The following is a 17,270-nucleotide window of genomic DNA, read 5'->3' as shown; positions in this document are numbered from 1 at the left end:
ACTATGCTCGCTCTTAAATTTAATCTTTATAATGATTGGTCCTTTGATTATATAACCTTATCAATATTCTTATTTAAAAACAATCATCGGTCAGTTACACTTAGCTCTACTGATTGGAATCTTCGATACTCAAATCGAGATGGGAAGGGTAAGGGGGTTTCCAAGCAGCAAACTGGTGTCCCTGACGGTTTCTTGAAAGAAAACATAGAAAAACCAGTAACTTCCTGGTGAGGTTTCTAGGGTTAGCTATTTCAAACTTTAACAATATTAAGGTTTCTATAGTCACACATAACACAGTTCCTAAAGTTTCTATGGCTACGTTTCAAACTTAACAATCTTATACATTATACGTCACAATTTTCTTAATCAAACCCAATCCTTCTATGTGATTAAATTTTTATTTCTTTACCGGAATTATTTGCAAGAACGGTCCGTGGGGCTGAGCCCCTGAGCTCCCTCCCCAGGTCAGACTGGTATTGGGTTAGACAGGGCTTTTAGCCTCCTTTTCAAAAAAATATATTTCTGTGGTGCAGATATTCCTTTTGATAAAAATATTTGTGGAGACAAAGCGATGCACGAGGGCACAGACCAAGTCCCTGGGGCACGGGCAATTGTCCCCTGCCCGCCTTGCTGCAGGATAGTCCAACACCAGCCATTTATCCCGTGGTGAAGCAGACGGGTGTGTTACTTCATTAGTGACTTTGATGGCCGCTTTTTAAATTGTCAGCATTCCCAGGATTAAAGAAAAATGAGAGTATTGGCAGCAGGAGTCTTTGAGTTTGTTTTCCCTGCAGCCGAAGGATCTCTACGTATGTTCCATGCAAGTCTCATCACAAGTTTCTCTCTTACTTTCTCAGGCAAAACAGAACAACAACAAAAAAGTTTTCCTGTGATTTTGTCAAACGGGGCGTTAGCAGCATACCAGAAGAAGTTGCAGTAGTGTTGTCATTAGCCGTGACGGTCCAAATGAAGCAAGGTCTGGAGGAAGATGCGATATCCGCACTAGACCAGCTGATATAAGGGGGAAGAGAAGCCAACCTCCTTTGAGAGCAAGAAGAAATAAACAGCTGTTAACTTGTGACCCCTCTGATTCATGCTTGTAACGCATTGCAAAACATTCTGGCAGCAGCGAGACTCTCTCTCTGCTTCCCATCTATACCAAGGACGATGTTTAACACCTGGAAGCCATACACTCAGCCTACCTAGATGTGAATGCAACTTGCAAACGTGTCTAGGCCTCTGTATACATGTACTGAGATGGCGGCTGGCCCCCCCCAAGCTGCAGGTTTGCCAGTGAGGGGGGGTGCCAGACTCAGCCTGACGGGGGGCAGAGGCAGCCCCGCGGCTGCAGCGGCAGCTGGAAGAGCTGGAAAACCCGCGTCCAGCACGTGCCAGCGCTGGAGGTGCAGGCGGCAGGAATGCCTCTGCTGAGGCTCTTTGGCTGGGAGCACTGTAGCGTCGTAGTCCAAGTCATTTGACTTTCATGAGTCAGAGTATATTACACAAAAACATCCTGCAAGGAGGGAACGGAGGATGAATTCCAGACACTGACCTTAGACAACAAACAAAACCCACTTCTTTTCCCTTGTTTTAGGGAAGAGGGGGAGGGGAGCTCTTTCACCAAGGGCTGGATGCAGGCTGTGGATCAGGCTGAAACTTGGCATCAGCGGGCCATCTGCCATCACTGCCATTTATTCCCGATGCAGTAAAAAAAGAAAGATACTTTGTACTGCTGATGGGCTCTGGGTTTACCCCCAACAGCAGCCAGAGACTCTGCCACCCCCTCCCATGATCTCCTGTCAGTGCCATGACCGCCTTCCCCACCAACCCTGCTGCGCGGAGGTGACTTTCCAAGCTGAGCAGCACGACCAAGAGCTGCAGCAACTTGCAGCGTTTCTGCCTGGAAAACAGCGGCGAGGAGAAGACACGGAGAGCCAGTTTCCACAGGGGAGATATTTGTCCCCGAGGCCACAAATGCCTTCCATGCGGACAGCTGAGCTGGAGAGGCTCAGCCTGCCTGGCTGTGAAATCTTCCTCCCTCCTGCCAGTCCTCTGGGGCACGGCCGTGCTGTGAATGCCTGCGTTCAGCGGACTGCGGACACCGTGCCTGGCCTGAATGAAAAAGCAGTCACCCTTCATCTCTGCTCACACACTGGGGTTTCTTTCAGCGTTGGAAAACAGGAAACTGGGTCACGGCGTGGCCAGGACGAGCGCTGACTCCTCCATCTGCCACCGCCGAACCGGGGACGTTCATCAAAGGCAACTGTCTCCCAGCTGGGAGGGAACTGCTCAAAGAAATAGGGCTGACAGCCGCACACGGGTCAGCCCAGGCGAGCATGCACCGGCTGGGGCTTAGCTCTGCTCAGAGTGCAGCATTTAGATCATCAACACAGAGAGTTAAGCATTGGGAATTTCTTCTTAGATGGGTTTTGCTGGGGTGTTTAAGGCACAGCAAAGCAAAGCCCTGGCACACAGACTGCTTTTCTATTCCTGAGGTGTTCAGGTGCCTAAATCTCTTGAAAAAAACCCTACGGCCAGTGCATCCACCTCTTGGAAACGACAGCAGAAATCTCCCTAATGTTAGAACCAAGGCTCTGTCAACACAATGCAGTGTCTGTGTTCAGCACTGACCTTCCGAGCCCACATCTCATACTATTTGGCTCTACAAAATGCTGGCCTTTGAATAGTCCTTCAGACAAGAAAAACTGCAAAGAGCAGAGCTCTGAGGAGAATGGAGGAAGTTTAGTTTGTACAGGGTACCCCGCTCACTTCTGCCAGCGCCCCACTTCCCAGGTTATGGAGGAATTTCCAAGGACTGTGGCTGGATGCATCCTGCTGTTGAGCTGAGCAGCGTACGCAGCCTCTCCAGTGCCAAGTGTCCCCGCTCTCTCTGGCTGCGTGCAGTTAACCTCCAGCTTCCCAGAGCCTTCCCTTGCGTTTTCCCTTCCACTGGCCCCTTTTCCCCTCGCCTCCCCCGCCCTGGCGCTTTCCAGCTCGTCATCTCTCATCTTTTCTGAAGTGGAAAGTAACTCAGGGCTAAGTGTCAGACTGTCTCATTTTGAAGACTGATGTTCAAATAAAGGCTTTCCCATCCTATCTTAATAATGTCATTAAAGCACTGTCAGTAGAAATTTCTCACTTGGTGGCATATGCTGGGGAGGAGCTCAAGTGGGAAAGGCCCTAAGTAAACACAGAACAATGGAAAATTATGTAACTGGCCCAAATGGGCTAATTAAATTTCCAGTATCAAAGAACTGTTTTACCCTACTTGGTAACTGCAGGCACTTTTTGCAGTGTAAGGAGAAAAGCAGAGTGGGAGTGCATATTTAGCGCAGCATCGTTAGCAGTGTGTAGGTGGAGGGAGGAAGATGGATGACCGCAGAACGAGCAGCACGGGAAACAGCCACAAAAAGTCAAGCGGTGCCAGCTGATTTCATCAGAAATTGTGCCGCGTGCCAGGGGACTCCGACACCCCGGGGACCTCCCGGCACACCAGTGTCATCACCACCGACAGCAGGAAAGCCATCCTGCAGGTGAAGCATCTTGTGTCTGCCGGGCACGGTGACCGCCTGCGAGCCTCCCTGTTCCTCGGCGGAGCCTGGAGGAGACTCTTCTCAGCCTAAAGATTTCCACTCGTGGTGCTCGCAAACACTGGAGGGAACTGGCAAACCGCTGAGTGGGTCCGAGAGGCTGTTCCTGTCCAGCTCCAGTCAGGGGGACTGCCTCCCCTTGCAGTTCTTCGGCGATTGATCCAGTGCCCCGCTGCCAGACCCGGCTCTACGCACGTAGTGGGATTCACAGGACTTGAAAGGAAATGCAAAAAATAGCCCTTTTCCAAACACCATGAAGCTAAGGGTAAATATCAGCATGGTCAATATTGTTTTTAAAAGGTTGGGTCTGGCAAATGCTGGATGTGTGAATCTAATGTTCCTTTACTTCTTGTAAAATGGACTAATCAGCACTTGGGTATTTATCTTCCTCAGCTACACGGTTATCAGCATAATTTTGATTTTTTTAACTGATCATGTAAGAGTCACTGCCTAGATGACTGGTGCTTGGACCCTCGCTTCAAAACATGCGTCTCTCCTACCGTGACTCAGATTTCTGTCGAAGGGGAAGACAAAGCCAGCACAGACCTCGGCTTTGGAACCAGACATGGGCTCCATCTCAAATCACAGATATTTCAGAAATGACACAGACTCCTCTGAAGATCAGTCTTTTCATTTGTTTGACATCCATATTTTGATGCCCATGCCTATAATTTCTATCATCCCGTTTTTCTTGGAAGTCTCTGGGAATTTGATAATGATAGCCATTTTCAGACACTCACAGGAGATGAGGACGATGGTGAACATGTACCTGTCCAGCATGGCACTGTCGGACATGCTGATTTTCCTCAGCCTGCCTTTGGACCTCTGCCACCTTTGAAAGTACAAGCCCTACATATTTGGGGATTTTCTCTGCAAGTTCTTCATTTACATGAGCAAAACATACACATACTGCACCATCCTGCACATCACCATTGTGAGCGTGGAGAGGTACTTCGCCATCTGCTTTCCCCTGAAAGCCAAAGCGACCATCACCAAGTGCAGGGTGAAATGGCTCATCCTGGTGCTGTGGGGCTGCTTCCTCCTGATCACTAGCCCCATCCTCTTCCTCTTCGGGGTGGAACACCCCAAAGGCAGCCTGTCCCAGAAGAGCCAGGAGTGCAGATCCATTAAGCGTGTGGCCCACATGGGGCTGCTCGAGATGATGACCTGGGTCTTCACCATTTCTTTCTTCCTGCCAATGCTCTGCTTAGCTCTGCTGTATGGATTCATTGGCAGAAAGTGCTGGTGGAGCGGGCAGCGGCTGCCGGGCTGCGGGCAGGAAAAGGTCCCACTGTCAAAATGCTGGGTAAGAGTGGTTTAGAAACGCAGTCTGAAGAGCCGTCCTCTTTAATCACTCCCACGGGGTGTACAGCGATGCAGAGGGATGATGGAGAGGAGATACAAAACACACAGGGTTCCACAGATTAAAAATCAAGGGATTTACACTTAATTTGTGTTCCTGGCTCTTTCTGGTAAGAAGGGGAGTCCCCAACAGCATGGTATTCAGGCTAGGGATCTTACTGCATAGCAGGAAAGTGGATCAGCATGGCAGGAAAGTGGATCAGCATGGCTTTTGGTTGTTTTGAGGTCACATTCCTCATGTTCCCCCCCCCCATCTCTGACCCTTAAATTTCCAATTTAAAGAAAATGTAAAATTCTGTGACTTAAAACCAGACCAGGCACTTCCCCTGCTGTGGCAAGGAAAGGTTTTAAAGCAATTTCCCCTGAAAAATTTCTCAAGCTTAGTGACTGGCTTTGTCCAGGACAGCAACAACCCACCTGTCTGGGCTTACTTGAACATGATCTTTATCCTGTGCCAGCTGGTACCTGTGCCTTGGTGCAGACACTGAAACCAGGAGGGTTTGGGTCCCCTCCCTTCCTCCCCACCCCTCCAACTGCTCCCTCCCAAGCCCCCCCACCAGAAATCCTTCTCAGCAGGGAAGCAGCAGCACCCACGACTAGAGATACATTCAGTAAAACGCACCGCAGCTACCCAGCACCCGTTTCCTGCCAGTTTTTATTTGCTTACCGCATGCTCTGTTTTCCCATCCTCTTTCTCAGTGCCTCCTGGTCCAATTGGGTCCCCTTTTCCTCCCCTCCGTGGGGGCCCCCCACCTCCCATATCCCTGGTCCTTCCCCTCTGATACCCACCGCAGGTTGCCAATGGTGACTCAGATTTTCAGGCCAGGAGTGGGCAGTAGCCCTTAATTTAAGTACAGACTGCTTTGCCTCAGCCCAATTTGATTCCTTTATCTCCACTGGACAACATGGGTGTAGAGAGCCCTATTTTAATTGCAAACAATTAATTTTGTGTGCAGCCTTAAGCCCTTGTTGCTTGAGATTACCAGTAACCACAGCGTAAAAGTAGCTGGGCAAGGCAGGAGGTCTTGTCCTTGCTGCGTTAAACTTCACAAGCTCATGTCTCAGTCCTTATAGTTTAAACAGGCAGAATAAACTCTGCCCAAAATGACTGAAGCATGCTCTCTTCCTCTTTAGCTGTTGTAGTCTTGGCCTTTGTGCTGTGTTGGCTCCCTTTCCATGTTGGCCAAATCCTCTTCGCCCAGAGTGAAATCATCCTGTATGACCTCACGCAGTACTTCAACCTCATCGCCATGCTTCTCTTCTACCTTGGGGCTTCTATAAACCCCATACTTTACAACATCATGTTGCACAAATACAGGAAAGTGATGAGCAAAATCCTGCCCAAGCGAACTCGGTGCTGCAGGAGCCAGACCAGGAGTGAAAAGGTTTCTTTGGACGGTACAGAACTTGGCTCTTTCACATCAAATGTTCAGCATTGACTTAATTCTCACAACCCAAGCATTTTGCCAGCTGTGTTGCCGGTTAAAACCTGGGAAGATGGTGTGCATGGAGACTGGAACAAATTTTAAGGCGGTCCTTTTGGCTTACCTCTCACTGTTTCCTGAGATAGGCTTGGAACATTTTGGGAAGGTTGGAGCCTATTCATGTTCTTCCTGCGCATAGGGGCAGGCACAGGGTGAAGGCTGGGTTATTCTCTTTGGTGAACTTACCAGCCACAGTGCCCAGCTTAACTGTCCACAAAACTCCTGTAAAGGGATTTGTCTGTTTCTGAGGACCAGATGTTTTGTTAAATCACAGATAATTCAAGTTACTTTCTTCCCACAGAAGCCGAGAGAGAGAGTGGAGGTTAAAGCCAGGCCAGCGGTTTGCTCTCAGCAAATAAGTGCAAGAAATACAATCTGTAAGGTACTTGAAAGCAATTGCATTGCCTTCTTCCTAAAGGCTGGATTTACTGCTCACCCCTCAGGCCTCTTGAGTCGCTTCCCTCATTTTCTTTTATCTTGTCCTTTATTCAAACTACACCCAGCTTTCTGCAAGTTTAGACCCCATCTCTGACCTCTGCGGGAAGAAAGGGTCCTTACCTTTAGAGCTCCTCTTAACGGACCAGGGACAAATGACACATGTGGGCCATCGCTGGGGAGGGAAGCAAGAGCAGAAGCCATCTATCTGCCCATCTCCCTCGTTTGTAAAACAGGCAAACACCGAGTCCCGATCACCAGTTCACAGGCTGTCCCAAGACCTCATGTAAAAGGGTTCAAGTCACACTGCTTGGTCCCCAGGCTGACACAGCTCTTGGAAAAGAGGAGGACAGTACTGCGCTAAGGTTCCTGCAAGCAGCTGTTCTTCCAGAAAGATTTTTTAAGTCCGCTCTTAATGACACTTGGTAACAACGTTAAACATGTTTCTTCACCTTAAATTACACAGGACACAAATGACTGCTCCTGACTCAGATTAAAATCCACAAAACCACACAACAACCCTGTAGTCAAATTTGAATACATTTGTATTATTTATTGGCTGTATTAAATATATTATCTATTTGATAGTTACAATTTAGTAATACAATGCATGGCAGCTTTAACATAAGTTTGAGATACCTCAAAATTACAATACAAGAAAACTGAAGATACCTAACACATTAATGCCACTAGGGTATATCGTTCTGGAATGGATAACAGCTGATGTAAAATCCGTACTGCAGTAGGCTTTCCCAGGTATTTCCTGGAAACATGAATATTTTGTGGCAATTACAAAAGAACTTTCTTTCACTTTTTAGGAGTCATGACTTGTTAGTATTTACTTGCAATCCTAATTTATCTTTTAAAATTATCAGAAATATTATTGCCAAATAAACCTCTACAAACTTCGTTCTAAGAGTTAAAGAAATAACCCTTTGGCAATGGAGATTTGCTGAAGGCAGTCTTATTTGCTAAAAGTAGACTATGAAGAGAAATAAAGACAGATTGTAAACTCTTCTGCAAACTAAAGACTAATATCTGTATAAAACTCTTTCCAGCACTGGAGGGAGAGATTTCTATGATATAATAAATGATTAACTTAAAGTTCTGCTACAAGTAGAACAATACATTCAAACATACATTTTCCAGGACTTTTAATCAAAATAAATAGAGTACAAAATGAAGAGTACATTTTGAAAAGATTAATTTCAGATTGCACCATAAATCTACTTTTAAGAGTATTAAGCGATACTATGTCATAATTTAGGTTTTCCACATCTGAAATACAACACAATGCCTCAAACTATAATGCAACATTATTCATCAACTGCCATAGGAGAAAGACCCTTAAAGTGATTAATTACTGGAAATACTTAGCCTGTAGCACTATCACATCCAACATTCCACGTACAAGTGCATTGCTCTGATGTATATAAAGTGTAGCCATAGCCTTTTGCAAAGTACGCTAAATCTACCTTTCTATGGCATATTCCAAATGCTATTGGGAAGACCCATTCTGAAACACATTCGAGATTCAAGAGTTCCAGCTTTCAAAATACTCGATATAAAGAAGACAGCTGTCAGACTCATCTTTAGGTACTCGCAAGCAGATTTAACAAGAACAGTCATATGTAGTGCACAGTGTCCACAAAAAATACCCCCCAGACAAACAGGACAAGTTTCAGAAAAGTTCATAGCAGGCTGAACATTCCCATCTAGAAAACAATGGAATGTGAAGCTGCTACCGCTGGGATAGCAAGTCATTTAAAACATTGTATAAATGTTATCTAAAAAGAGTTCTTTCATGTACAATTTGATAATTCAGATTAAGTTAGAAGGGCATCCAAAAGCAGTTTGAACTTTTTATTTTTAGGTTAATAATAGTACAAAAACATTTGCTCAGTTTGAGCCAAATAGTGTAACATTTATCATAAATGCACTCTTTCTCCTTAAAGACAATACCTGTGCTTTTCTGAAAACGCTGCAAAGATTTGATCAGAAGCACAGGAAATTACTTTTCTCTCAGGCACTGAGAGTGAAATGTGGATTGGGCCAACAGCTGCTCGCCAACAGCAGAAAGCATTTCATTCAGAAATGTACAATACAAAAGGGGCCTTTCCTGCAATGTCACATACGAACGCCTTTGCTGTATGCACATTACGGCCTGCTAACGTTTTGTCTAGCATTTTGATTAAAATTCTAAAAATGCTGGCGCCCTCTACTTTAACACTTGAAATGATTATTACTGAATCCGAAACATTAAAATAACTGTAAAGTAGTAATATCACTAAGTCAATATTCTGCTTTCCTTCTACAGTATATTAAATGTGGTATGCTCTAGTAATGTTCTGCAATACAGTACTGCTCTAAGCTTAAGCATTTGTGCTGCTGTATTTCATGTATACCAAACTACAACAATACCTGATTAAACATGGCGGATTGACTACCACTGCTCTAGTTGTACTTGAAAAGGACTTGTTCTATCAATGCCTGCTCTCTCTAACTGGCCAAAAGGGCCCCACTTTGAATTCGGAGAGAGGAAGAGCGTGCACACGCACCAGTGTACACAGTAAGGCAGTTTTTTGCTGTTTTATTAACAGCTAACCCTGATTACAGAGGACCCAGGATTACCCTTTCTACAAGAAATCTGTGTTCAGTATTTGGAAAGGATCTGCCAACCCAGCCTCACTGTTAGCCAGCAGCAAAAGTGGAAACGCATGTAACTATACATTTCCAGCTAGGATTTTAATTAGAACTAACCATAAATACCCGAAAGAGCTTCTGTACAAAAAGCTGAGTACTGAATAGGCTCTCCTCTACTTGATTACAAAGTACTGAATAACAACAGCAAATAAAATAGCAACCACTGCAAATCCACAGAGAAGAACAATAGCAATGAAGCGCTCTTCACGCAATGTCTTCTTAGTCTCTGCCAACTCCGTCGTCAAATCAGCACACGGTGGAACCAGCTCTTGTTTCTGAGATGAGAACACTGTACTGGGACTGTAAGGTCCATACAGTTCTTGTGATCCAGAAGAGTCTTGGGACTGACGGCCAGCGCAGACTCTGATCCGATATTCACAGTTTGTCTGCAAGCTTGTGAGACGGAAGGAAGTCTCTGGTCCCTTGTATACCTAGTCAGAAGAAGAAGAGAGAACCACGTCACATGGGATTCAACTTACAAACAGTAGGTGGTACTTTCCATTCTGCTCTACGAGCACAGCCAGTGCTGGACACTGCCTGAAGTCGTTCTCTTCAAGACAACTTAATAAAATCTCCATTTTTATTTCTGAAGAATTTATGATTCATTTTCTTGTGAATAGTCCAAAGCTTCCTGCTATGCTCCACACTGATAGACCTGGATTGTGAAGCTCAGAAAAAGAAGAAAAAAAAAAATCATTCTGCACAACTATTGTTTTGTATATATACGGATATATGTGTGTGTATATATATACACACATATATATATACACTGCTCCCACCGCTAAATGCAAGGCAAGAGGTATTTATGTGCTACTAACACAAACAGCGATGCCACAGACATCAAAAGAGCCAAGGGAAATGCTGGGAGAACAGGATAAAACAGTGTTAACCCAATTCTAGATAACCAGCTCTCCCCATGACTCTCAAGCCTGCCTTCACAGTCATTTGCTTTTAGAGTACCAGTAAAGAGGCAATAGGGAAATGAAATTTTATGATCTTTCATTTGTGGCAACCATCAATGCCATGAAGAGGCAGGACCCTATACTGGAAGCTGTCCTCACCCATCAGAAACTTAAAGTCTCGCTGAGAGGAACTGACCGAGATGTAAAATGAAGCACCTGGGGAGTCAGGATCCCTGCCACTAGCATCACCAAACAATTTCAACCCTCAAATACAGACATCTTTTTTTGCAATAATTTTTCAACTTAAAAAAACCCTGAAGTTCATTAAGTTAAATAAAAGGTACCTGATCAAACTCTCTCCCAGCAGCAAGCTGAAGGATGTAAACAATGGAATCTCCTTTCATTGGCTGTAAAGGTTCCCATGTGATTTCATAAGTGTTTTCTTCCAGCTGATTTGCTTTGGGTGCTAGAAAAGAGTGATTTATTGGTATTTAAAAAAAAAAAATAGACAACAATGGTCTCTACAAATGTTCTTGTTTTTTCAATCAGAAGAAAAGGTCCAAAATCACCAATTATTACAGTGACTCATTTTCACAGTTAATGTAGCAAATGGGCACTGGTTTCAGTGACAACAAGGAAGTTTTCTCAGTCTGGCTTAAAGTACACTTTGCTTTCGTACGTTTTCCATTTAAAATGTTTCAGTTTTAACGCAAGCAACTGGGCAGCGTAAATCTAAAAGCTTAAGGTTTTTCCAATATATTTGTTAACAACGTGGGGGTAACTGTCATTCTTAGAGGTAACAGTCATTGAAATAATTTTAAGCCATTGAAGATCTGTTTCATTCCTTCTTTTTCTTTGCTGTATTTCATGACATAAGCTTAAAACATAATCATTGTAATATTTGTAGGTTACACTTGTCTTGCTTTTCAAGCTGACAAGATGAGCTTCTGACATCTAATGCCTTTACAGATGAGCAAGCACTTTCAAATCACTAGAGAAAATGGCATTTATGTCCATGTATCTCCAGAGCTGAAATTCCATGTTATAAACATGGTTGAGTGAACTAATTTTCCTGCAGGTAATTAGCATTCTGATCTTCAGAATGACTTTCTCTAATGGCAATCTTTAATGTTCCTATTAGAAAATGAAGATCAGAAGAATTATTTGTGTTCTCATTTGTCTACATGCTGTTGTAGTTTCTATCAAATGATCGGTAACCCTGAAAAATAACTTTCGAGTTGAAAAAGGGTAGAAGAAATCCTTGTTTCTGTTCTCTGTTCCTCAAAGGCCTTGGAAAGACACTGAGCTGGGAAGAGAGTCAGGTTGTAGCATTCACTCTAGTCCGTAAACGGCTTGCAGAAGTTTCTAGTGCAGTGTAAGCTCACCTTTAAGAGATGCGGGTGGAGACTTAGTTGTAGTGAAAGCGTAAACTTCAGAAAACCCTCCCTCGCCAGCATCATTATATGCCTGGATTTTAAAATAGTACGTAGTGGATTCACTGAGTCGCTGTACCTTGTATGTATGACAAGGACCATTATAAACAGTAACAAACCTAGAAGAAGAACACAGAATACATACAAATTAGAATTATTCAGTAATCACAAATTTGTATGTCAATATTGTTAAGTGCAACACTTCCGTATCTAACTTAAGTACAAAAATGTGACAATGCATTCTGGGTGCCCCGGCCTTCTACTCTATGTAGGATGAATGTTAGGCAGTTTGAGCTCTGCTATTGTCATCAACAGTTCATGATGTGCATTAAATCAGCAACACACGCCATTCATACTGGTGCCAGTCTTAATTTACATTCACGAAGCATTCCTTCAACCTGTCTAGGCACTAAGCTACAGCCATACACAGGCTACCACTGAAACGACATGACCAAACTCTTGATTTGAATCAAGAGAATAACCCTTGTATATACTAGATAAGTTGTAATTTCAAGTTAATAGAAGAGCTGTCAACCCCATGTTTCTTATATACAAACTGGACTTCATTTTAAAATTTCACCACCCCACCCCCGCCAAACCTGGCAACATAGGAAGATGGTAAGATATTACTATTTAAATAGGAAGTAGTATTTACTGTTTACAAGTAAATACTAGTGCAACAGCTATTAACACCATTTCTGGTTGAAAGATGGGATGCAAAAATGCAAACTAAGGGGCAAACTTTGGGATGTCCAAGTGACTTACTAGTGCAAACAAAGTGAGAATACTTAAAATATCTTAAAAACTTGATATGAAGTTGCAAAGCAACAATATCCTTAATGCTCTGATTATCTTACCTGCCAAACCTGTCCTCCATCTGCAAGTTGAATTGTGTAGGGTTGGTAATTAAAGCTCTGCTAGGACCTTCACCCCATTTAAGTTTAAGGCTCTGGTAGCTGAAGACCACACATTCAAGGTGAGGAGGGTCAGGAGGTAGTGGTTTCGTTTTGGCTTTAATGGAATGACTGAAAGGACCAACTCCGAAGCTGTTTATGGCCTGTATTCTAATTCTAGAAATGTGAGAAGAACAGCTAAATGGTTAATTTACCGAGGTCCTGAAAAAATGCTAGGTAATAAAGCAAGAGTTAAAATTTGTAAAGAATATAACTCCAAACAATAAAGCAATTAAAATGCAGTTAGAAATTAACTATAAAAATTATCTACTTCAAAACAAGTCAACATAATTACATTGTTTTCAACATAATGAAGCTTCAGTGTTTCTAAGTATTGTTCAGGTTTATTCTGTTCAGTGAACAAGCGTCCAGCTTCTCCACATTAACCTGATCACCCCATTATAAGTGTTGCTTCAGAATAAAAAATTCTAAACCCAGAAAATTTAGAATAAAGCCTTGGCTTTGAGACAGAATGTTAATCTTAACAGAGCAACCTTAACTCTTGCCACTAAAACATCATGGTTTGATTCTGGATATGACTGTTTCATTTTGTTTTTTTCAGAGTTGCAGAGTGAATTGGGCAAATAATCTGTAAGCCTAATGAAAAATTGTTCTAAAAATTTAAAACACTACCCTCAAACATATTGATTGAAAATCCTACAAATGCGGTTTCAGAATAAATCTATTAATTATTACCTGTACAGAGTGTCAGGCAGCAGATTCTCAAACACATAGCTTGTATTTCTTCCAACAGTTACAAGCTGCTTTTCCCCATATTCTATATTATATCCAGTGATCTCTGACCCATGACAACACGGTTCTTCCCATTGAATTGCAAGGCACGTTGATAAAGGAAGAGAAATTTCCATTTGATCTTCTTCAAGTAAATGCAGCACTGACACTGCTGCAGGCGCTGATGCAGGGGTTGTCACCACACCAGTCTCGCCAAATAAGCCAACTCCAGCGACATTCACAGCCTGAAAGAAAGATCATGTATTGTTTACCGAACCTACGTTTTACTAACCAGATAGTCACATCTGTCATGCTTCCTTCTGCATGTTAATAAAAGCAACTTGGAAGAGAATAGAAAATGTCCCACATAAAATGTAAATATGGCAAAATGTCTGGTTTAATGCAACACTAGATCTAAATCTCATTTCTAGAAACATGTAGTTAGGAGGGACTGGGGGAGAAGGGAAAGCATTTTTACCAGTTACCTTCTATATTGCATTAGTAGGTGACAGTACATAATTTGATTCATCTCTAGCTGAAGTTCTTCTTCAAACTGTATGTGCTTGTTCATTTGCTTAGTAACACATAACAAAAGACTTTTCATACCTGGACTCTGCAATAATATGTGGTTGCAGGTGTGAGACCTCTTACTTCATAGCTCTGGCAAGGGCCAGTGTAAATGATATGCATGGATCCTTCCACCTGTCCCCAGTCCAGTCTGTATTCACTAATTTCTGCACCATTGCAGGCAGGACTCTGTGGGTTTAAGTGATAAATTTTCTTTCAGCTACTGCACATACACACATTCACCATACAAGCATGACCTCTTGTTACACTGAACGGAAACATTGGAAGAGAAGCACTGGGGTTGAGACCTGAGGTCTCTTCCACCATAGCCAAGGGCATGACTTTAAGTTCAGCTTGTTAAAAGGCTTGCATCTAGACATGTGGCTATAACAACAACACAGTTCAGACCAGAATTTTGAATGACTCGCAATCTCTTACCACTTGGATGAACTCAATATACTATAGATTAGTTACCATACCATGAGGAGGATTAAATGTCACCCAATTTATTTGGTTAAGATGGAAATTCACAGCTGACAATTTACAAAACCAATGTATACCTCTATAAAGAAATGGGCTTAAAATATTCCACCTCTGTATTTGTTACTTCTTTCGTTTCTGTGTACCATACACGTATCACTACAATTCTAAAAGCCAAATATTAATTTGTGTATTCCTGAAAATCATTAATACCTACCTCCCATGAAACTACAGCACAAGTTGCACTTTTACAAGCTATCAGGGGTTTGCAACATTGGTCAGGGGGTCCTGGAGCAGTAGAGATCTCTGCTTTGTCAGAGTGAGGGCCAAACTGCAAGAAAATACAACTGCATGAATACAGGAAAAACAGTAGAGCAAAAACTAATGTGCAAGTGTGTGAGCTGAAGAAAACAAGTTATTTTTAACTTGATAGAGAAATAAATAGAAGAGTTCAGTGCTTAGTTTCACAGCACCATTTAAAATTCCTTTCAGGTAGTTTACTCTATGAACTGGCCCTGTGCCTACAGGATATCTGTAATCCTCCCACTGCTACGGTTTTGTAACTCCTCCTTCTCCTGTAGTCAGGATCTGGCTTCCAGAAACAGCTGGGTACTGTTTCAGAAAGACTTTTATGCAACCACCATTTATCCCAACTGTGTTCAAACCTGGCATTATTTGAACACACCCCTCTCTACACAATACCATTCCCAGACCACCAATCTGCAGAGTCTAGCCTAATTGTAAAACATAAGGCAATTTCTTAAGGCACAAACCTTAAGTGGTTATTCACAGCCAGAAATGTAGGGTTTACGCCGCAGTCAAAGAAATGAGTAAAAGTAGTAAGAAAGTGTCTAGCACTAACTTTGGACTAGTCACCTTCGGTATTGACAGTAATCCAGTAAACAACAACAGAAATGCAACACAGAGAACATCCCCTTAGTCAGGGACATTCAGTCCTTCCTTCAACCCTAATTTGTTGAATCTTCTTTAAATCGTATTTTTTATACTGTAACAAATTTTGCTCCTTCAACAGAACTACGACAGAACACAGAAGCTACAAAGTATCATCAGTCTTGTAAGACAATAGCATCATTACTATCTCTTGTGTTAAAAAAAAAAAATCATCTCATTAGCACAGTGGTTACCCCAACTTTATTTGCTGCTCGTATCCAGAAGCAATATGTTCTCCCTGGAAGCAGATTGTTTACTACACATTCAGACGCTGGACCCTGATACACTTGTCTGCGATCATCTTGTTCAGAGTTTGCCATCTCTATAATATATTCCGTAATGTCAGAACCTCCATCTACAGACGGTGGGCCTATGAAATAAAAAGAGATTCATTTTTTTTTCCTATTAATTTCACAAAGCACTTTTAAATACTTTCTAGTCAGCCTTCTCAGGCTAAAAGTTGTGTCAGATGAATTCTAAAAGTTGGAGTGCAGGCTTTTATCCTATATCTGAGCAGAAACACTTTATGAAGCTTGCTTTTTTCCCCCCAGATACTGATAGATGAGTTTAAGATGGCCTTCATAAGTTTTTTTTTCAGGTGTTTTCCATGTTTCCTTCAAAAAACAGCGTATCTTCATTACTTTTTGATTATCTCCTTTACTGAGATAAAAATAAGAAAAGGAGAGTTGATTTTTAAATTGCCAAACATGTGTCAGTAACGAGGCAGTCAGCAAGCTTTCTCACTGGAAGACATTTACGTCTGCTTAAGTCTCACTGTACCACTGCACATGTATGCATCACCAGATCAGAGGTGGCTAGCAAGTTTTGGCCTTCTTCAAAAAAACCCACAACTGAGGACATGGAATACATCTATTTCCCCTTCCCCACCCTCTGAAGAGTTCTACGGACTTTTCATTTGTGTTATGACATTTAAAATCAGAGAAGTATTTTGCTCAGAAACACTGGAGCTTACCCCACTGTAAAGTGATTTCCTTGGGCTTAGCTTTGCCTGCCAGGCATGGAGCATGACACGGTCCAGGAGGAACAGCTGATGTTGTAACAGTCATAACATCAGAAGCCTAGCAGTAACACACATCATTTTAGAGTGGAAACACAAAACAACATTTCACTAGAACATGAATAGAAATGGTTTTCAGAAGCAAATTTATTCTCATTTTTCTTACCTGGCTTTCACCACCTTTACTGACACAATAAACTCTCATTCTGTAGGTAGTGCCAGGCTTGAGATGATCACATACATGTTCTCTCTGGGAACCACTGTATATGGTGTCCCATTTACTTCCTGAGGAGAGAAAGAAAATACTTTACACTACAAAACTTTTGCAAAAATCAACCCTGAAAATTCTCTCACACAATTATCAATTAGAGAAGGCAGTCAAGCCACAGAATCGAATTTGAATGATCAATTATGCAGAGAACATGTACAACAATATACACATGTGAAAACAGAACAGTAATTGCTAGAGCAATGAGTAGTGAATCAGTACACTGAATTAGCACACAAGCTGAATTAGTACTTAAAGATGATTGCTTACCGACTGATGTTTCTGAGATTTCCAAGAAGTATTTAGAAATGTCTGATCCTCCATTATCTTTGGGTGGTTCTGAAAGAAATCAATATCTTAAAATAAATTATAGAAGATTTTTCAGAGAACAT

The 17,270-nt window shown here is 42.4% G+C and overlaps 1 protein-coding gene and 1 pseudogene across 8 annotated transcripts in view; one reads left to right on the top strand and one right to left on the bottom strand.

The window, feature by feature from the left end:
- Positions 1-4,155: 4,155 nt before the first annotated feature.
- LOC142043404 (growth hormone secretagogue receptor type 1-like) lies at positions 4,156-6,391 on the top strand (annotated as a pseudogene).
- Positions 6,392-7,398: 1,007 nt separating this feature from the next.
- LOC142043340 (fibronectin type-III domain-containing protein 3a-like) overlaps positions 7,399-17,270 on the bottom strand; it is a 50,257-nt gene continuing 40,385 nt past the window's right edge. For all 8 annotated transcript variants that reach the window (XM_075054404.1, XM_075054407.1, XM_075054412.1 and 5 more), the window contains 11 exons: positions 17,149-17,217; positions 16,777-16,895; positions 16,566-16,671; positions 15,787-15,962; positions 14,859-14,972; positions 14,201-14,350; positions 13,559-13,839; positions 12,767-12,979; positions 11,862-12,028; positions 10,821-10,942; positions 7,399-10,005 (listed from right to left, as the gene is read on the bottom strand). In XM_075054404.1, coding sequence (XP_074910505.1) covers positions 9,688-10,005; positions 10,821-10,942; positions 11,862-12,028; positions 12,767-12,979; positions 13,559-13,839; positions 14,201-14,350; positions 14,859-14,972; positions 15,787-15,962; positions 16,566-16,671; positions 16,777-16,895; positions 17,149-17,217 — 1,835 coding nt within the window. In that variant the 3' untranslated portion in view covers positions 7,399-9,687. The remainder of the gene's footprint in view (positions 10,006-10,820; positions 10,943-11,861; positions 12,029-12,766; positions 12,980-13,558; positions 13,840-14,200; positions 14,351-14,858; positions 14,973-15,786; positions 15,963-16,565; positions 16,672-16,776; positions 16,896-17,148; positions 17,218-17,270) is intronic.

The sequence above is a fragment of the Buteo buteo genome, chromosome 22 (genome assembly GCF_964188355.1).
Source record: "Buteo buteo chromosome 22, bButBut1.hap1.1, whole genome shotgun sequence".
In the NCBI taxonomy this organism is placed as follows: domain Eukaryota; kingdom Metazoa; phylum Chordata; class Aves; order Accipitriformes; family Accipitridae; genus Buteo; species Buteo buteo.
Note: the sequence above shows the minus strand (reverse complement) of the source record. Positions and strands in the feature narration are given on the sequence as shown.